At 41.3% G+C, this 21,969-nt stretch overlaps 1 protein-coding gene across 1 annotated transcript in view; it reads left to right on the forward strand.

The window, feature by feature from the left end:
• The window catches only part of ISCA1 (iron-sulfur cluster assembly 1), a 59,911-nt gene extending 38,332 nt beyond the window's left edge, over positions 1-21,579 (forward strand). The window contains exon 4 of the mRNA XM_085632924.1: positions 16,773-21,579. Coding sequence (XP_085489050.1) covers positions 16,773-16,921 — 149 coding nt within the window. The 3' untranslated portion in view covers positions 16,922-21,579. The remainder of the gene's footprint in view (positions 1-16,772) is intronic.
• The last annotated feature ends 390 nt before the right edge of the window (positions 21,580-21,969 follow it).

The raw sequence follows: 21,969 nt of genomic DNA on the forward strand, positions 1-21,969 counted from the left end.
TGCAAATGCTCTTTCTAGGCTCTAAAATAGTTCCACACAACGCTACCTATACCCATGTGTTTACAATACCTTGCGCAGAAACAAATCCATTCACCGCGTCCTTAAAAAATGGAGTATGGCTATTGCTCGTTGGTGATGCCAAGGCCACCTCGTTTAGATGCCACCTCGTTTAGATACCACCTCGTACACCTTCTTTTCCACCACCACTGATACAGAAAATAATTCTGTATTTTCCTGCAAGACCAATAGCAAGAGTGTAGTGCCTTCTAACGCAGCCACCTGGATCACAGCCACCCTTCTCCCCTGCAGTGGACGGAGAGCGGTGTGGAAAGGCAGGCTAGTAAACGTTTAAACCTGTGCTGATAGAGTAGAACAGGGAGGTGTGCGTTTCAACGGCACTGCGAGTGGGGGTGCCTGTGTATGTCCTCTGCCTGGGACAGGGATCTGTAGTACAGGGTTTCCTACCCCAGCAGACAGTTTGAGAATAAACAACCAATTTATTCAACCCGGCAGTGTTCACAGTGGAGAGTTCCTTCCCCCTCCTCTCTGCGTAGCAGCAGCTGCAGTACCGCCTTCAAAGGGACACTCCCCGCTGCTCGAAGTCCAACTTGTGCTTCACAACTGACCTAAAAAAAAAACATAATATGTAAAAATTTGTTATTAGTTTTACCTTTTTGGTCGCCTCTAAAATTCTGTTTAGGAAGTTGTTTGTCAAAGAGACAAATATATTGAGAAGTTTTGAACATCCCTTTAAATCGACTTCGAAGTAGTCAATGGAAGGATCATGTCTGTAATATCCAGAGGAAGCTGCTTAGGTCTAGGGCCACTATAATCCTCATGCATAATTCTCCTCCAGCACGCAGACAGACGGGGGGGGGGGGCATGTAAAGGTGACAAACACATCCAAAGAAGGGACAAATGGCACCATTCACCACACAAGTAAAGCAGTTGGAAAGGCACAGGAAGGAACCAATTAGAAGTGGTGAGCGTGACCAAACTACGTGTACCGAATACAGCATGCCTCTCCGAACAGCGCATGCATGCTGACTGTAAGCTCGACCTAAAAAACCCTTATGCTTTCAACATGTAGTCAGTCTCTTCACAAACTGTAAAAAACTGAACTCAGGCCTTAGTTCTCCCAATTAGTTTGGATCTAGTGCCATCTGTTGCATCGTTATTTATATGGTGGGTGTCAAGGGTCCAGCGGCCTCTTTGCTGTTGAATGCGCGCAGCTAGTCCAGGGGTGTGGAATTTAATAAAAAATCTTCTTGTCCATGGGGCAGATTGCTTCATAAATCGACAAATTATGGCAGCAGTCTCATTATATAAGAGTTGTGATCTAGCGCCTTTGATTATGCCATGGCTCATACCACAGTAGAGTTTGAATACTAGCAATTCTCTTATGTTGCCACATTTCCGCAGATCTACATACTGGGGCTGAAGACAGTGGTAAGCAATAGTTCCATGGTTGGAATGCCGTTTTGAGTCCGTGCAAACCTACTAACTTGCATGTTTTAAGGGTTTTCAACAACTCTTTAATCTTTTCCCATACTGTGAAAGGTTGGAAATGTATACCTGACAATGGCAGACGTAAAACATCTTCAAGGGTTGGGGAAAAAGTGGTTGGAGGGAAAGTGAACCTGAAAACAGATTTTTGCAAAAGCAAATCTACACATGCATATTTGCTCATGCAATCATACAGTTCACAAATATTTTCTAGGCATACTATATCTTGGCCTACTTCTGTAAATTCTTGTGAGTTCACGAAAGCCATATATCTGAACTTAATGCAAGGACATATACCATGGGTGCACTTTTGAGATTTTCTTTAATAGGGCATCCTAATTAGGTCTGGCGTTAACCATGATCTTTTGTGTTGATTAAACTTCAATTTCAGACCTACTGCTTTGCCAATGCTTGTTTATTTTTGTTTCTTATTGAAACTAGTCGCACTGATTTTTCCATTACGAAAATACTTGCATATATCAATACATTTTACTAAATGATGCTGCAAAGAAATGGTACCTAAAAGTTTACAGTAGTTAAGCGAAATGTTTTTTGTCCTACTTGTATTTTTTGTGAACATTTAATTTTGAAAGTAAAGAATTATCAATCTTGCTTTCAAGCTTCTGCAAATATTTGCCTATAATCGGAGCATTCTGGGATCATTATACATAGCCTCCCATTGCTAAACTTTGAAAACGTGTATATATTTTTATACTGGAACCACTGTCAGTAGTGCAGTCCGAGCTTACAACATTTACCTGGAGCGCTCATGCTTATAATAAAAGCTTTGCATTAATAAACCATAAATACAAGTTTGAACGGCATTACCACATGGACACAATTATTACCTTAACTGCAGACCATGCCCTTCCCTGATCTATAATATGGTACTGTAAACTGGCAGGCAAAGGGTTTGTGCTGTCGGGCATTGGGTCTACTTGTCCCAAGGACAAAATACACATGAAAACTTGTTGCCCTTGACCCCAAACAATGTCCTGCGCGGCGGGCTATAGGAATTACACATCCCTGTGCTCCGTGTCCTTTGCCGGTGTTTTTGCCACACCACAACCTGCCCCAGTCTCACTGGCAGACTGCTCCCTGATCCAAGGGTGCCGCCACAGCAGAGGCCACCATTACTCCTTTCAAAGCCTTGTGCTTAACTTTAATCCCCCTCCACCCCCATTCGTGGGGATCCTTATTGCATTATTCTGGGACTGCTGCCATGTGCGAGATCAGATGTAGCAAATGATTCTTCAGCATTGATATTTAGTGTTACTGTTGTGTGATCTTCAAGTCTTACCGTTAGTAGTGTATGTAGGCCGGTAAATTCTCCTCTAACTCAGCATTTATTTTTTATTTACACATGATATTAAACACTTGAAACACAGACATTTTTCTACTTTTTTTCTTGCTCTGGCTTGACATCTTAGCTGCCCCAAGTACCAATTGTTCCCAATACTTTGAAGCATACATTGAGTGTGCTTTGGCTCCACCCAATAGATTTTTTTATTCACCTCTTGCTTTTGGAGAGGTTTGTAGCATTGTGCCTAGAATGAGGTGCTTGCTTGCTCTGTAATGTATGAGGGGGCATTTTACATCCAAGGGGTACAAAGAATTGCTTCACATTAATTTCTTTATCTCATTCTTTATAGAAAGGATTTTTCGTGGTGAGCAAAAGAACGAAGGACTAAACCCAGATCCTTGTGACTGGAGATGAATGTTTGATTGTTCAGCATTCTGTATCATTTGTTCCTTTTGCTTTATACATTTTTTTTTTTTTTTTAATCAAATTTTATTAAGTTTCACAGACATTGTAAAGACACGACCATATTTGTTCCAAAATTGCGGATGGATAACACAAACCACCCTTCAACTGCCCCTCCACCGTCCCGTATACAACGCAGTCTTAACACTTATGTGCAGGCTGGTGCTGGCACACAGCCGGAACGCTCCTTAGTCCCACCTCCCCCTTTAGCCCAGCAGCCCCAGCCATTTGCCCCACATTCGTTTTTATTTCTGTGGACATCCCTGAGCCAGGTTCCTGCGCAGCAATCCAGTCAGCGCCCCTCCTCCATTGGTCTATTGTGGGGGTAGTTCGTGGGGGGGGGGGGGTCTTCCATCTGGCGTCAATGTCTCTTTTGGTCACCACCAGGGCCGTACCCGAAAATGACCTATCTGCACTAGAAATTCCTATACCTTTCAGGATCCCCAAGAGTACAACCTGGTGAGTACAGGGCACCGCCCACCCCAATATTCGGCTCAGCTCCCCCACCACTGCTGCCCAGTAATTTGCTACACTGGCGCAGGACCAAGTCATATGATAAAAGTCTGCGGGTTCTCCTGCACAGCAGGGGCATCTCGAGGCAGGGAGACAGCCGGCGCGGTGTAATCTGACAGGGGTGAGGTATGCACAATGGAGGTAGTAATGTGTAATAAGTCTCAACCTGGCTGATCTGGTGAACACTCGGGTAGCTATGACCTGCTTTCCAATTTAAACTATAGGCATTCTAGCTACATGGTCAATACCTTTGTACAACTTTTTGTGAGCTTCCATGGTCTCCGGTATGAAGGCAAAAGTTAAAAATCACTTTTTACAGTTGACTTTTTATTCACAGTCTTGAATTTGAAGGTGCTTTGTGTGATATTGCAGTGGATAATAGATTCAGTGTTTTTTTTCATTTTTTTTTTATTGAGTTTTATATAGCGCTAACTTGACCCGAGGGTATCGAGTATCTGAGCGCTTTACACGAGCACCAGTTGCGTTACATGAGGGCACATTAATTTTTGTTAGGCACTGGGAGATTAAGTGCTTTGCCCAGAATCACAGGATGTTGCTCGTCCTTGCCGAGATTCAAACAGAGTTCCTCAGATTTGAGGTCGACCACCGTAGCCATTAGGCCTCAATTTGCAGACACTTGATAACAATATGCCCATTTTTGAGAACTTGGGAACACTTGAGATCTTGGTAGAATTAACAATGAATTGGGTTAAGCCCTGTTTAATCCCTACTCAGAAGTGTTGACCGCTACTTCCCTATCCAATCTGGGAATAATAATCCTGACATTGTCTAGAAACTGCATTTATTTATATATTAAGGCACAAAAATATACTATTCTGCAAAAGAAATACTCGAAGGTATGCTGGGGGCAGTAATAGCATCAATGCAACCACACCAGCTTTCTGTTAAAATAATTCCATAAGCAGCTGGTATATGTCGCTTGGCAAAAATGATAATTCGCATTTTGGAAGAAATAGACATATCCACAGCGGGAGAACTATTTGAAAGTAGGAAACTATTAACATTTGACGGCCTCATAAAATATTATGTGGTACACAAGGCTTTTTGTTTCACAGGAGATTTGTATATGCACTCAAACTATTCTGTTTCATTTGACACATGGTACCCAGAAAACAAGAATACATACAACGGGCAGTTGTAGACACTTGATGATAAACCGGCATAGGATGGCGTGCTAGAGGCCACAAGGAATCCACTGAATCGGTTAAGGGACAAGTCAAACAAGCATTGAAAATGCAATAGGTCTCACCTTAGATTAAGTTAAAGCTATTTGCTGTGCTAATGGTATTGTATATCAAAGGAAATGGCTTTAACTTAATGAAAGGCGAGACATATTGCATTTTTAATGCTTGTTCATAAAGGGAGCAAGTGCAATAAAGATAAGATCTGCACAGCAGGGGAATCAATCACTGAAAAGCATGAACCTCACCCCTTAAATCTCCCTTAAAACACCAGCTCCACAAGAGACCTTGAGGAATGGCAAAAGGTCACCCAGAAGGAAGGGGAATGGGAAAGAGATTTTGTGCCAGCTCCACAGCAGGATTAGGATACGATCCAAACCTATACTATTTCTGAAATAAAACTCTGAGCTTGACCTTCCCACTGTGTTGTCATAATAATGGCACTCAGTTAATGGCAAATTTAAGCAGAACCTTTGCAAAGATTACTAATGGACAGCTTTATGAGTGGGAAAGTATTCCAGTTCCATTAGAGATTTTCTTGAACATCTTTCCAAATTTCACAGGTTATGTCACCATTAGTCAGTAACTGAAAGCTAAATTTATTATGTTCTTTTGCAAAATAGTTCTCATAATCCAAAAATTCAGTTATTGACAGTTCTTAGTCTCCTGTATTAAAAGTTCATTGTTACCCAGTAAATCAGAAACGAGGATGTGTTTCAGGTACTCTGGAATCTAGCAATCTTTTGATCTACGAAGTTTAAACCCGATTCTGGCAAATTTGATACTCAATTCCTTGGAGTTCTGTAAGCGAACACTTCAAATCCTTGGCAACAAGTCAAACTATTTCTATACAAACCTTTTCTTTGATGGCGCTCTCAGTTAAATGGCAAATTTAAGCAGAACCTTTGCAAGGATTACTGATGGCCAGCTTTATAATATGAGTGGGAAAGTATTCCAGTTCCGTTAGAGATTTTCTTGAACATCTTCCAAATTTCACAGGTTATGTCCCCTTTAGTCAGTAACTGAAAGCTAAATTTATTATGTTCTTTTGCAAAATAGTTCTCATAATCCAAAAATTCAGTTAACAGCCCTTAGTCTCCTATATTAAAAGTTCATTGTTACCCAGTAAATCAGAAACTAGGATGTGTTTCAGGTACTCTGGAATCTAGCAATCCTCTGATCTACGAAGTTTAAACCAGATTCTGGCAAATTTGATACCCAATTCCTTGGAGTTCTGTAAGCGAACACTTCAAATCCTTGCAACAGGTCAAACTATTTCTATACAAACCTTTTCTTTGAAAGCCATTTGTGATAAGCCAGAGAGGTTCTATGAGCTGAATTTCTTTTTAAGTAGCCCCTCCTAAGAAGGCTGCTGAGATTACCATGGCTTTGCCACAGACTGCAGTCTCTTGGGAGGAATAAGAGTCATTAGAAGGGGAGAGAGACAATGATGTCTAGCTCCCTTCCTCAAAATCTAGTGCCTGGGCCTTTTTTCTAAAAATGTTTTTGTATCTCAGACATGAATTTCTTACATGAGTCGCTGAAGGGAATATCTAGTTAATGTGTGCCTTTGGTGATGTCTGCTTGGACTAGTTCAAGAAAGTGATTCCTCAAGTATTGTGTTGAAGTATGTTACAAGGTGCCCTACTTTTGTTTCTAGCCCTTTTATGAGTTATTTATCAATAAGGCTGGAGAATGAGCAGTGAACCAAACCGAGGGGGTCAGGAAAGACCCACACTATATCTATTCTTCATTTCCAATACTCCGATATTGAACAGAACACTGATTTGCCCTCTCTGGTTTACACATTCAGCTGTCCCCTCATAGGTTTTGCCCCACTTGAAAAAGGGATTACTTATTTCTCTGTATTGCTAATCGTTCACTCAGAGGAACAAAGAGATTCAAATGGAAGTTTAAGTGCTGGAGTCTTGCTGTTTTCTTTCAGATTTTCATCTCTTCATACTTGCACAATTTAGTGATCGATACCTTCTTTAAATAAAAGCTTCAATCTGCAAACAACGCTTGTAAGCACAAATTCCTTACAAGCCAGTTGTAGCTTATACATCTGTACACAAATACAGGGAAGCAGTTTCTAGTGCATTTTGTCCACCATGATTTAATATCTCATGTAGGTGTGTGGCTAACGGAACAGCCTTGAGAAGTACACCCCAAATTGGTCAAAACCGAAATCTACTTCTATCAATGAAGACGCCAGTGGCAATTTACTATTGGTATAATATACTGGGAGCCCTTTGCAAGAACTGCCCTAAATCAAAGGTCTAGAACAGCCACCAGTTGAATGAAATTAAGTCTTGAAATTAAAAAAACGCCTCATTTTTAAAGATATGCGTATCAATAAGAGATTTTAAAACAAACATCTTGTACCCTTTATGAATTTGGTGTTGGGCATTAGGGTGTTTTTTTTAATTTTATTTTTTTATGTCCAGCTGTTCTGTTTTACCCTGTTTTTATACAAATTTCTAGTATAAATTTGAGTCAATATTCTGGGGAGAAAATGAACTGAAAAAATAAAGTCTTTCATCAAGAAATTAAAATAAAGCGATGCTGTTATCCTAGAAGATTGGATCTTTTATTTACAATCAAGGGCATCATGAACCCCCGCTTTAGCAGCTGCAGCAGGGGTGGGATTCTTTATGGGTTTTTTTCTGCAACTCCGCAGACCGGTTCCTAATTAAAGCTGGAAAACAACATTGGTAAAAGAGCAGCAGGAGCAAGGAAGCACAATGTTTGGGCGAATAGAACTGGAATGGAAAGAAGGAATATGGGATGGAAGTGTGAAGGTGAAGGAAGTATGGATGGAGGAATCAGTATGTGGATGAATGAGTGGATGAACGGATGAGTGATTGGATAGGTGGATGAACAGGTGCATGAATAGCGGAGTAAAAGGATGGATGGAGGAGTAAAAAGCTCAGTGAATGGATGGCAGAGTGGGTGGTTGATGGGTGGATGGCAGGATGAATGGTAGAGTGGGTGGATGGCTGGATACAGACTGGATGGATGGCAGAGTGAATGGATAGTGGCAAAATGAATAAAGGAATGGTTGGATAGCAGATTGGATGGATGGATGGCAGAATGGATGAATGGATGGAAGAGTTGCTAAATGGATAGTACAGTGGATGGATGAAGGCTGGATGAGTGGATGACAGAATGAATGGGATGGATGCCAGAGTGTATGAATGGATGGGCAGCAGTGGGTAGATTGGTGGGTGAATGGCAGAATGGATGGATGGCAGATGGATGAATGGATGACAGAATTGATGGATTGATGAATGGCTTGATGGATGGATGAATGGATTGACGGACAGATAAATCAGTGCTTTAGTTCAACGTGGCAGCTATTTTAATTTTCCGGCTACTTACTTGCTCGCAATGATAACATTTCAGATTTAAAGAAATAACATGTCTACAAAGCTGACACCATGGCTAGAGTTTCCACTTTCTTAGATGTGTTTGTCTGTAGTACAGCCAAACCTTTCCATACGGAGTTCCTTATGACTCCTTCCTGCACTTAACCCAGTTACACAGTGGCTCCTTCACCATTGCCCCTTATTATGAAGTTACTTGTAAGATGAGTTTCTTTTGAAGCTTGTTCAACTAAGTTCTCAGGCCTTAAATAGTCGCAAACACAAGAAAATCATGGTGCTTCATGCATGGTACACGAAGTGTCTCTTAGAGGTGGGCAAGCAACTGAAAACTCGAGTCCGGTGTGTGCCAGATGTCTGGTTCAGGCCCAGCTCGAGGTCGTCTTGGCACCCTAAGCCCAAAACGAAACGAGTTTTAATGTAGCTTCTACCCGTCCCCCACGATCTAACGTTATGCGTTAAGAATTAAAGACAAAACATTAACCTTTGCTGTGAAAAAAGAGAGACACAAAAAGAGATACCCACCCAGAGGCTGAATTGCACAATGTGAAACAAGAAAGCCTGGGAGCGATACTAGATCACTCACTTTACCAAGTTGTGTGATCTCAGGCCCAATACTTTATTTCACCTTTCCTCTTTTTTCTTCATTATTCGATCGCAGCACATTGAAACTTATTATAATGTTGCTCCATGTTAAATAAGATTCTCAGCACATACAGGGAGTGCATGACAACTGACTTGAGTCTTGGTTCACTAATGGCATTGTCGTCTGGGCCAAGGAGGGAGGGCAATACTATTCATGTTTAAAGACTGTCACTCAATAAAAGCGTCTCAACGCAGTGATATATAATCTGTTGCAGTTTAGACAAACACTAATGAATGTTATATATACTTTTTTTTAATTTTGAAGATATATTATAATTAGGGCTCCCTGATTTCCGTTTTTACGGAGTTTTACATATAAATACAGATGGAAATCTATATTTCCTTTGTATTTATATTTAGAAACGGCAAAATACTAGCAAATTTTGCCGCTCTGTCGTCGGATATTTTGCTACGGAGCGAGACTGGGAGCGTTGAATGAATGATGGACAGGAGGGCTTCTGTGCTGGCAGTGCAGAGTGCGGGTGCCCTGTGTTCAGTGACTCGCGGGTCACGGTGTCTCGCGCTGGCGAGGGCTTTGGCGAGCAGGGCACCGTGTAGAAACAAAGGGACACTGACAGACGGAAGCAAACTGTGGCTAATGGACTCTGGATGCCTGCTGTAGTAGAGGCTTCCCACACTTGCGCTCCTAGCTGTGCACAATAGGTTTTGCACACCGCCTCTGGCTAAGGTGGGCTCCACGCACAGGCACGCCTAACTCTGAATGTGGTGGTCCTTGCACACCTGCGTGTCTGGCGAAGTCTAGGGGTGGGTGACTAAACTAGCGTTCTAAGTGCATTAAAAAGTATGGTGACTTAATCCTGTGTGCAATGGGCGCCGGAGTCTGGCTGATAAGTAACAAATATGTTGGTGTTAAGCTTCCAGATAACACACACATGATATATGAAAAACAATGAATGGAACTGTTGACTGAGAATGCAGTCTTGCCTTGTGAAACCTTAATTGGCTACCGCGATCACCGACTGCTTGTGTAACCAGTCAGAGAGCCTGCATTGTGAAACTTCATGTCACTCTTTCAATTAAAGCCTAAATGGCTCCCACGCAGTCTTTCCATTTCATCATTAGCAATGTGCCACATTTAAATTTTCTACAGGTGTCAGGCGCCCTGACTAGGGTTGTCGTTTAGATTGCTGTCCTCCTGCTTCACGGCACCCATCCAGTTTCCTTTCAGACCAGGAATCTCAGGGTTGTGTTTCTTTTCTTTCGCAAACATCACTGCAACTGTTTGTTTTAATTTCAAAACCTATATGGGCACGTAGCTCCCACCTGTGTCCCGTGTAGAAGGCAGCTCTCACAGGGGGTCCTGTAGACACTGCCCGCAGTCTGGTAAGAAGGGGTGAAATAAACAACAAAGCCTCGTTAACAAGTGAATGGACTTTTGAAAGACCTGTGAAGTACTCTGGTGCGGCTCGTCAGCTTTATCTAGCGCAGCAAGAAACTCCATCTGATTTGAAGCACAATCTTTTGGAGATGTTGCGTCGCCTTTAGGAGTAAGGGATACATAGTCAAGCAGGAAGGAGAGCGAGAACGGCAAAGCAGCACCGCCCACTAATTAGCCATCAAAGATCTATCATTTTTTGTCCTAAACTGTACAAAATAGATCTACTATACTGTGTTGTTGGCGAACACATGACATCACGGAAGCATACGTTAGCACGTATGAACGTTTCAGAGGCTTTTTTAAATAACAGATAATTCAGATAATGCCTTTTTCACCTGTTCCAGTGGGAAAGAAGTTTAAAGCACCAGGACTTTTTTTGTATTTTTTTTTTTTGGGCGGTAAAACTCAAAGAAACCAGTCCTAGGTTTTATTTATGCGTGTCCGCTGACATTTTTGGATTTAAGGAACATATGTTAGGCCAAAGACACTATAAAGATGCTACAAAAAGTAAATGTAGGCACTAAAAGGACAAGCATTGGCATAGCCAATAGGTCTCGCCTTTGGGACCTTATTAGTATTTAGTTATGCAGCACACTATCCCTGGTGCAACAACATCAACTGTTGCATGTCTAAACACTTGTACTGTCCCAAAGGCGAGACCTATTGGCTATGCCAATGCTTGTTGAAAGAGGTATGGGGTACTGCTGTATGACCACGTGGGTGCTGTTAGAGGATGAGAAGAGAAAATTAAGGTCATTAGAGGGGTGGGAGTGATGAACCCATGGGAGAAAGAGACGTCTTTGTAGACTGTCTCACATAATTAGCACTTTAACTGCGCAGGGGAGACACTGGTAACCTGGTACTTTATGGATGTTGCCTGTTGTGCCTCTGTGTTTTTATGAGGAGAATGAACAGGATCCGGATCCTCGTGCTGCCCCCCAACCGGGCTCACCCGTCCACAGCAGCAAGACTTCGGGAGCCCCTGGCCTGCGCCTTTGCCCACTGCTCCTGCACCCCCCCCGCCCCCCCCTCCCACCCCTCCGTCTGGAAGGCTGCAACTTCTGTCTCAAGCATATCCTTGAAGACCGCAACGCGCCCTTTAAGCAGCGCAGTTACATCTTGGCGAAGAATGTGCGCCGATGCCCATGCGCTGCGCCCAAGCCTGAGAAAAAGGATGAGTGTGTTTATGCATTGTGTAAGAAAGCTGGTGGGGAGCCGCGGCAGAGGGGGAGCCAACAGGCTGCTCATTTTACCATTGTTTCTGATGCCCCGCCGTCCGTTCGATAATTACAAGTCATAGATAAGGACACTGGTGGAAAGCAGCGGACAGAGGGTTGCACCAGAGTGCTTACTATAGTCATGTTTGCTTTTTTGAGAACTCCGAATCTTCACACACATTGAGTTGAACGGAACATTCCTTTAACGTCCTCATTTTTCTCTCCGAACCAGAAAATCTGGTGTATTGTTTGTAATTACCTATCCGCATTGGGGGAAGTGGGTTTTGGATAATGAATCTAAATCAAACGTCAGCAGTGCTTGTGAATGGACACGTCATGCTGGGCTTTAAGTTAGCCCTGGTACCATCGGAGACAGTTGGGGGGCAGAGTTTGCAACAAGCTGCTCCCGTTTCCTATGCTCGCGGCAATAAAGATGAAAAAGACTTTGCATTTTTATATTGTGAAGAAAGAGGGTCCTGCAAAGCACTGGTTCTCAACATTTAGGAAGGTAAACTTCCATCCCTCTTAGAACAGGAGAAAAGGCAGCACTGTATTAGCAACACAATGGTTTTTGGGCGGCCACCTGACCAGGTGTTGATGTATGTAAATCAATGCCTTTGTTTCCAAGGCAGGAAACGGAGGTCAAAGTCAAAAGCTGAGGCCTTAACTGTGAGAATGAAAGGAATAGTTCGCCCTTCCCCAACAACATGGTTTTCTCTGCAACTTCAAAACCTGTTAAAGGCACTGCAGAGACCTGAGAGTACTGTAAATTGTAAAGCCTGCAGCGTACTGATTAACGTTCAAGTGTGCTACAATAAAGGGGCAATGCCAATTATCACCGCAAAACCAATGAAGTAAACTGGTGCCAAACCTCGTGCTCTGGCATCCTTTGTACTGTAATCATCCCAACACTCTATACACCTGGACGTCGCATTGTAAAAAACAGTAAAATAAAACAAGCGGCTGTGTGGCCGCAAAAGTGAAAGTGATCGCGATCAAACATCAAAGCGGCCGTGCAGCCGCAAAGTGAAAGCAAATGGTGTGCAGGCTGCCAAATGGTGCGCGCGCCCGGCGCACATGCACTGTATTTAGAGGCCTGAAAGCACTCGTTTGCACTTCCAGATCCCCCATTTACAAAAGCTCTCGCGAGAGCAGCGCTGATGCGCTGTCTCAGGCGAGACCTAAAAAACCACCACAAGACAAAATACGGAACCTGTCCTCCAGTTGGCTCGGTGAAATTCTAGGGGGCCAGTATTTCTTGTCTGCTGTATGTGTGTAGCCAGTAAGGTACAGAGCAGAGGCTGTCCATGCGGCGACACTGGCGAGCAAGGACTAGCGAGTTCCTGCAATGGCAACTGTACATTTCAGATCTAGGACTCCCCAATCCACTGCAGAGGTCTGACATGGGCTTTTCGACTCAAACATGGGCGCTCTACATTTAACAAAATCTGTAGGTGAGACAAATCGGTCTCTCTTCAAAGGGGCACATTCTTTAGTGACAGCTATTCAATGGAAGGAAGACAATTTCAATTTGTAGAACAGCTGCATGATTCATTTTTAGAAACATTTCCAATAGGAATAATGACCTAGGAGGAACCCCTGCTGAAGCCCGGAGAAGCACAAGTGATGTGTCCTTTGTGACCATCAATCCATTACAAACAAAACCAGCCCCTTAGAGAGGAAACCCTATCAATGAGGCGGCGCTGTGCCTGTCACACCAAAACCAGGCACTCCCGCCCTTACGACTGCGTATACCGACTATGCGTAGGTCGAAAGAAAATGCATGAGGCAGACCAGGTCTGGCTGTGATTACTGATAAAAAAAGGCAAATTGAAAGGGACCAGCACACAACATGGCGACCAGCTGACACCCAGCCTGAGCAGCCTCCATGCAACAGAAAATGGCTGAAACAAAGGAGGAGGAGCCTAGGGGGAGGCGCGGCAGTCTCGAGGCCTATCTACAGAGCTAGGATTCATTAACAAACAAAGTTATTTGTTAGATGCCCCCAGTGTACCAAACGCCAAAGGCTCTATAGTTATGCTTCCACCTCGCCCTCCTCTCTCCACCCTACACTTCCTGCCCTTTCTTTTTTTTTTAAACCAATTTATTTGTTTTCTAGTACAGTATAGCCTATAATGTACTAGCAAACAAAATTGTCAATTTAAATAAATGTGGAAAAATACTAGCTGCAGCGTCTTTTGCTTGTGGCAAAAATAAATGTAGATAAATACAGAAAAAAATGCCCAAAAAATAAATATGGATAAATACAGACGGAAATGGCCAAAAAAATTATAAAACCGGGAGCCCTAGTTATAATAATGTATCTGATTTTTGTTGCACGAGTTACATGATGAAACATTTCCATGGCTTGGTTCCTTAGAGCCCGGTAAGATTCTCGGTTCTCCCTGTTGATTTGTCGGATCGCCACTTCTAGGGCTCCAGCCGAAAAAACTCTTCATGACGCACTTCCAAACTGGCTCTGAACATAGGATCAAAGCCAACAATCGCGGCAAATTGCTTAAAGCAGATTATTACTGCTGCGAACTGACAGAAATCCACTGAACAACAAATGCTTTGGCGATAACAAAATTAACAAATTACTTCCTGCACACGTGGGAATCGTTGAACGAACCAATGGTTTACAGTAATGGTATGTAAAGTAGTACATTTTCTCATTACGTATGTAGGCCACCCGAGTCCCTTCAGTTAGTAAATCATTTTTTTTTGCTACCATTTTATGAGGTAAGAAATGCACAGCATTCTACTAAATACTAGTACAATTGGTGGGTGTTCTGCGCTATATAAAAAAGTTAATAAATGGCACCTTTCTTAGGTCGTGTATTAAAAATAGCGTTTGAAGGGGGCAGCAGGGATGAAGAAAGATTCTCAGTGACCTTTACGCGAGCTGGTTTCCTCTCGATAAGGTTCTGGGCAACATTCCAGCTATGGAATGCGAGTCACCGGGGAGCCCAGTTAGGGGGCGGTGACGCGGTTCCTACAGTGTCTTTGTCTGGCGTCAGATTACATTCACTGGGCCTACGAATGTTATTAAAAGATCACAGATTGCTTTGAGGGAGTTAAAGGTCACCTCTCCTAGGAATGACTTCTCCTGACAGGTTTGCACAGCCCCTGGCTCTCAGGCTGCAAGACTCTTGTCAATCACGTAATCTCACACCGCCAGGGCACTGTCCTCTGCTGAGAGCGGCCCACTTGTCAAAACACAAGTCTGCCACAAAGACAGCCGACGCTTTGTCCTTCTTTTATCTCGCAGTTTCATTGCTGAAATTCAGAAGACGTTTCTCTGCAGACAGCAGAGGGTACTTGCGTGACTTCGCTGACGAGTGTCGTGGAAACAATGGCAGAATCTCAGAACTCTGCTAAGTATCGCTATTCACTCCGATGCTTCCGTCTTTCTGTACTTCTGTCTACTTAGTCAAATAATCTATTGCTGACAAAAAAAACTATTTACACAAGGTTAGCACGCTGAATTAACTTCGTCAAAAATACATGAGGTGGAAGAAGAGCTCGCCTTGTCCCCCTCAATGCTTTTGCTAGCTCTGAAAAAAGGGGCGGAGGACACACACGCTTGAAGCGAGACAGAAGTTCCCTTCAACACAGTGTACGCCCTCTGTCATAACTTCCAATAACTACTCTAGGGGACTGGATGCTTTACTGGCCCGAGACAAAAAAAAGTCCCCAGAGTGGCACACCGCCAGTAAAGCATCCAGTCCCCGCGTGCACATCTTCTGTCCCACCGCGTGTACATTGGAATCGTATCGATTTCAAAAGGTCCTCGCGATGGCGAGAGGAGCGCACGTGCGCTGCTATTGCCAGGCGAGACCTAAAAAGGAAAACTTAGTTAGAAAAATAATTATGGGAGAAAATACTAGAGTACCCAATTAAAGTCTCTGGAAATGTGGTACGAGATTTTGGCATATGATGTGGGAGAGTACAGTTGGAGTTAATTACTAGTTGGATGTAACAACCTTCCTCAAAAATGTAACTGAACAACAGGCTGCTGTTGACGAGGCTGTTTTACTGCCCCAGGAAAGGTTCTGTTCAAATTCCAATACCTAGCACTGCTTGTTACCAAGAGAAAAGTAAGCATGACATTAAAGGCCAGATCTGCTCCCCTTTTTCCCCAAATTGAAAAGATTTTAACAAGAGCTGAAATGGACAGAAGCAGAGTCTGGTACTATATAAGGAGGAACTGAAGGGGCTGAGGAAATTCCCAGTGTCAAGGCAATGGGATGAAATGCTGGAAGCCGTGTTGACACACCAAGACAGATGACAACCTGTGGTAGAGGTGCAACAGGTGGATCTCCTCAGCGCATCGCAATACAGACATAATATTCAGTTAGAAAATGGCAGACTAAGATAGGTGGATTGAGAAGTTAATTAGCTACTCGATCAAAGATCAAATTGTGTAGACAAGATTCTACTGGTAACTTGATATGCACAATGCAACAATACACTACAGAATACAGTGCACACAGCCAAAAACCAGATGTAAAGTATATAAACAGGTCATTATATATAAAGAATGTGCCCCACACATATACAAAGTTTTCCAGGTTATACTTTCTTGTTGAAAGTGGTTACATTGTGACTGCATAGAATATCAGACGATTCACCAAACAAAAGTGAGCTGAATTATTAGATGTTACACTGTAAGTTAAAAATGGAACCTTCTGCACATGATTGGAGATGTATGTATCATGATGAAAACGAGTGCTGCAGCGATGTATGTGCCTGTAATTTTATCAGAACTTGTGTGTAGTCATTCAATATTCTAATTCTACTATCAATGTATGCTTTCATTTAAATGCATTTGATTTAAGAAGCGTGTAATTTTTAATCTATACAATACAGATTTAATGTAACCTAATCTACAAAATCAAGTTTTGTAAAGATGGCTTATTACAGAAAAGCAATGTTACAATAGAGTAATCAAGTCCATAGGTTTAATAAATCTTGCAAAACTGGTATCATGTTTATAATAATTATCAAAGATTGAACAGCATCAGTAATGTGTGATTGCATTTAAATGTATTTGCCTTAAATATTAGGTTGTTGGCCTATATTTATTTGAAATGGTCTTTTGGCTACTGTATTAACTAGTAACCATTTGTCCCTATCCAGGAGTTACAGTACTCATTGAAAAGAAGGCTCAGCTGTCACTACTGGGAACAGAAATGGACTATGTAGAAGATAAACTGTCACAGGAGTTTATTTTCAACAATCCAAACATCAAGGGCACATGTGGCTGTGGAGAAAGCTTTAACATCTGAGCCATAGAACCTTCTTTTTGGCTTTGTGAATTCAACAACTTGTATGCATTGAAGCACATTCTGGATTCTTTTGCCTACTTCGTATTTAAGCTTCCTTTCTTTAAATGAGTTTGGTGCGTTTTAAAAATGTAATTTATCTGTTTAAATAATATATTATGTACACATATTGGGTTTGACCGGTCTATGAACAGATGTGTGATAAATGGCGCACTGGTATCTTAATCTATGAAGGCTATGTACTCTTTTCACCCACTACAGGTTTGAAAGACACCATAATATTTGCTTGATGCGTCACCGTGGTGCTTTGCTAGTAGACCGTATTAGCAATGCCAACATGTTTTGCTTGCCTGCTATACTTACAGGAGGCACAAGGTGGTGCCATAAATCCATGCATCTAAGTTTTGAGCAGAAAATGAGGATGCTTTACCTGCGACATTATGTAGTCCTTTAACCAATATACAAATTTGCAGTATGCTATGGATCGGTAGTATGGGACTCTGCTTGCCAACAGTCTGTAGGAAGATACTAAAAACGTGGCAGGCATTTTGTAGGCTGCCAAATACCTGTACTGCAAAGAGATGCTGCGATTAGCTGATGGAATAATGCTCGTTATTTTATCATGGTTGTTTTGGAGCAGAATTGTAGTAATACATTTAAAGGACGGTAATATGTTTAATGTGAACTTGTGCAGTGAAACTTTAGAGACCCATAAGAGTTTAGTGCACAGTTTAAAACTGCCAAAAATCAGTTGTCTTTTGTTATTCTAATGGTTTACTGGGTCGGTGGGAGTGCCTTATAGCGTAAGCAGCTTGGAGAACACCACTCCGGTTATTGTCAGCATTTCTAAGGTGGCTATGGCCTCTGATTTGCCCACCGGGTAGCAGAGAGAACATTCTTGTGCTAAACCGGTTTCAGGTCCTAGCCCATGAATTTAAGAAGTCCTTCTCAATAGAAATCTGTGTTCAGTGACCTGAGTTTGGTTGTTTCTTTATATTTTGGTGACAATCCTGTTTTCTGTCTTATCACACTTAAAAGTTGTGCATGTACTTTGCAGCACATAGATACTTTTTCCACTATCGCTCCCACGCCATTTATTAAGCTATTGTGCCTTGATTTTGGTGTTTCAGCGGGTAATGAACCATTTTTGTATACCGTGATCTTTAAAAAAAAAAAAAAAAATTAATGCCTATCATTGCCTTCGGGAGGCTCCTGATTGACTAAGGTGGTTAATATTGAGATTCTTTTTTTTACAAATGTACATTTAGTGGAGTAGTTGAAATATTAGTGTAGTTGGCACAGTAAATCCAAAAACTTGTTTAAAAAGAAAAGACAACTGTAATGTGCAATTATATGTACTGCGCACATATGTGCATAGTTTCTATCATTGAAACGCCTAAAGTGGTTTTGATCTACTGTGGCAGTATGTGGGGTGGGGGGGGGCAGGAAAGTTTGTTATGAGTTGTAACTTGGGTCTTTAGATTGGTACATTGAATGCCAATTTAAAATTTATAATCTTTTTCATTTTGACCTACAGTAATACATTGTTTTTAAGGAATGGTAGAATCGGACTGTACAACTTAACTTTTATTTCTCTGTTGCAGTGTATGGAACTATGCCAGGCTCAGTAAAGACCTAGTTGAGTTTAACGGGGGCTCTGACTTAACAAGTTGAGTTTAGCAGAGATCACAGGGCAGTGAAAACATTTCTGTTAATCTAGTTTTGTCCCAAACCACTTTAATATCATTCCATTGGTTTCTTGAAGGCTGTGCTCTATGGTACCTCTAAAACTTCTTCCCTGCGCCCCCACCACCCTCTTCTTTGCTATAGAACGAAGTAACCTGGCGGACTACAAAAGATTTACAGTTAGCCTGTTCTTAACTTTGTTGGTATCATGTGAACTTATAACAGTCCCACGCTTACGTGACTTGGTAGATTACTAGAAGCGTTTTGGTAACATTGTAAAATAATCTTAGCCAGTGAGCTATTCCGTTTTTAGCTTTAGCTTGTAAACCTTGCAGGTACTATTTTTCTTTGCTCATTGCTTCCTTTTGAAAAGCTTTCTAAGAAAGACTGCTCCTGAAATTAGGATTTTCCCATCTCAAGCAACAGCTTAGTTGATTAATTTGCTATGAGCGTTTGTGGATTTAAAGGTCGCAGTGCACTGCATTTATGTCTTCTACAACAGAAAGCTGGTGGTAAATAGGATAAGGGTGTGCAATATAAATGGATACGTTTCTGGTGGTATTTTATTCCCTTTTGCCTGAAAGTAGGATTGCTTTTGTGAGTGTACTGTTCTATCGCCTTAGCTACATGTATTACATTTGAATGTATTTGATATTGGAGAATCATTTGAGTTTAACTACAGACTGAAACTATTGCTGCCGCCATACATTTGAAAGTGTATTTCCAGATTACCATTAACCGGGAAGCAAATGTCTCCACAGTTTTATTATCTCGGACTAAGCAAATTAACATTGTCTCTCGTTGAGGCTTCTGCATTTCATGTTGTGCAAAAAACAAACCAAACATGTTCTGATGACCTGTAATAACCTCTTTACTATATTATATTAATCAAATATGTCCTGATTTAATAATACGGTCCTATATACATCTAACAGGCAGATTTTGGACAGTATGACATTTACTTTTCAACAAATAAAATATTGTTCCCAGTCCCGTCGAACTTGTATCTAAACAGTGCACCTTGGGACCTAAGAAGGAGTCTTTTCCATTTGTTTGTGATTTCCATGTAAATATGGGCATTGTGCGTCTGTGAGCATTGTAATTAAGATTGCTCACAAACTAATATTACGTCTGGCCTGTTTCCCATTTTAATCAGTACTTGATGCTCTTATACTTTTCCTAGGGCAAATAAAAAAATTAGTAAAGAACTGATGTGAATATTGGTGTTAGTTGAGGTTCTCAATAAAAAAATCTGAATACAAAAAAATAGGGTGCTTGCATGGACAGAATGGTGCACTGAAAACAGTTGCCAAACACGTATGCGTTTTTTTTTTTTAAAGCAGTCCTCATTTCTAACTTCCATTTCCAGTGTGCTATTAATCCCGCTGCAATGTGCGTTCTAACCCTATGTGTACAGAACCATGTTGTAATGTGCACTGGCATCACCTTCGTTGATCCTTTAAACATTGTTCACAGCTGACTAGTGAGCAAATGAGTGAAATGAAAAACACAGCTTCCCCTGAATACTTTCTTATAACACGAAAGCAAACATGCCAACATTTTACAAGTGGAAAGTGTGAAGGTTTGGGGAAAAAAGAAGAAAAGAATAGGGGGATGTTACTTTCTCAATTAGCTCGTATTGAATTCAATTTTAGGTGAAAGATAGCTAAACAATAGTCACCTGTCTGAATCGGGTCTGTTGGCATGTATGGGAAAGACTTGTTTACAGTCCTACTGCTCTCTGGTAATGGTAATTCCATTTTACATGTGTTGGGCAATTCATTCACTGGCCGTCTGTGCATTGCTTTTATGAAATCGGCAAGTTTCCCTTTTTTCAGATATATACTTCGGTTTTCACAATAGTCAAAAATGGGATTGGATGTAAACAGCATTCATTTTTTTCCCCTCCATTCTAAATGAAAAAAACGAACTGGAATCACTAAGACAACATTGACACCTTTGCACCTGAAGTTTTAACATAGATTCTGGCAACTCACCCGTCCATGTCAAAATGTTTTCTTTTTTGTGTGTGGGGGAGGGGGGGGGGCTTAGCACTCTTTGAAACCCACCACTTGTAGTATTACCAGTTGCTAGGAAAGCTTATCATTCGATAGGTAAGCAATGATGTATATTAAAAATGGGTTGAAGGTTTATTTTTATATGTATTTTTTGTAGGAGCCAGGGGTGGGAGGACAGCAGTGTGTCATTTTAATGATCTTTCTTGAATTGTTAGTTGTGTTTCTCTGTTCATGGCAACATATATTCTTGTATTCATTATTTTGATTTTCTTAAACTAGATGTAAATGGATTGAACTGCTGCAGTTGGGCTGGATGTAACCTCAAGGCAGTCAAGATACTGAAAGAAAAACATTTCTCCACTGGCCCTTAAGGGGCTCCAGGTGCTGAATGCTTTCATTTGACATCTGTGCTGTTTTGATCTGCACACATAATTAAGTACCCTAGCAGTGTGGTTAGTTTCCAAATTATAAAACTGGGTTCACACTAAACACCCAAATATCATGAATGCATTACCAATGTGTGTATGACAGCTATCTTTCTGTATAAAACCAAGGCTGTTCAGACCCGAGGCTTCAAGTTGGCAAAGACTGTTTGGGAACTACAAATCTTAGCACTAATATGTTTTTGGTTTTGGCCTGGTGTGAATGTGTCAAAGCAGTACAGCCATCAATTCGAATTTATTTTGTGTTGTAGCTTTCTACAAGATTTATCCTAGCTTTTGGAGCTTTGTAAGTGTCTGTATGTATACCTGTTACTTTGTTGAACTATTATTGTTCTTCTGTAGGAACACTGGAGTTACGTAGCAATGTGTTCTACCTAACGCACAAATACGCCTGTAAAAATAAATCAAACTTGTACATGTGTTCATAACGTTTGTGTATATGTTGAACACTTTTTGGTTTACGTCTACGTGTTGAATGCTGTCATGAATAAATAGTAAATTAAAGGAAAAGTAACTTTTTGTAAATGTTTATTTTACTTAAGTTGCTGTTGCTTGAGCAAGACATGAGAAAGATATAAATACTTGAAATTAGCAACTTATGACATTCCACATAAAACATATTTGAGAGCTCTCTGTAAAACGAAGTAACATTCTGATTATTTTCGTGTATAGTAGAACGTATAATTTCCTAATCCTGACTTTTATTAGAGTCCACACCCACCTCCCCCCATGCTTACTTATAAAATATTAGTTTAACTTTTCCTTAAAATGTTTTCCGTCCCAAAGACCAGCATTGTTCCTATTGAAGATCTTCAAACTAGCTATCCCTTAAAACCATTGACTTTCTGTATCCTCACCACTCCCTTCAAAAGTGTATTCCATTTATGTTTTTTCCTCTGCACTT

The sequence above is a fragment of the Triturus cristatus genome, chromosome 2_1 (genome assembly GCF_964204655.1).
Source record: "Triturus cristatus chromosome 2_1, aTriCri1.1, whole genome shotgun sequence".
NCBI classification, from domain to species: Eukaryota; Metazoa; Chordata; class Amphibia; order Caudata; family Salamandridae; genus Triturus; species Triturus cristatus.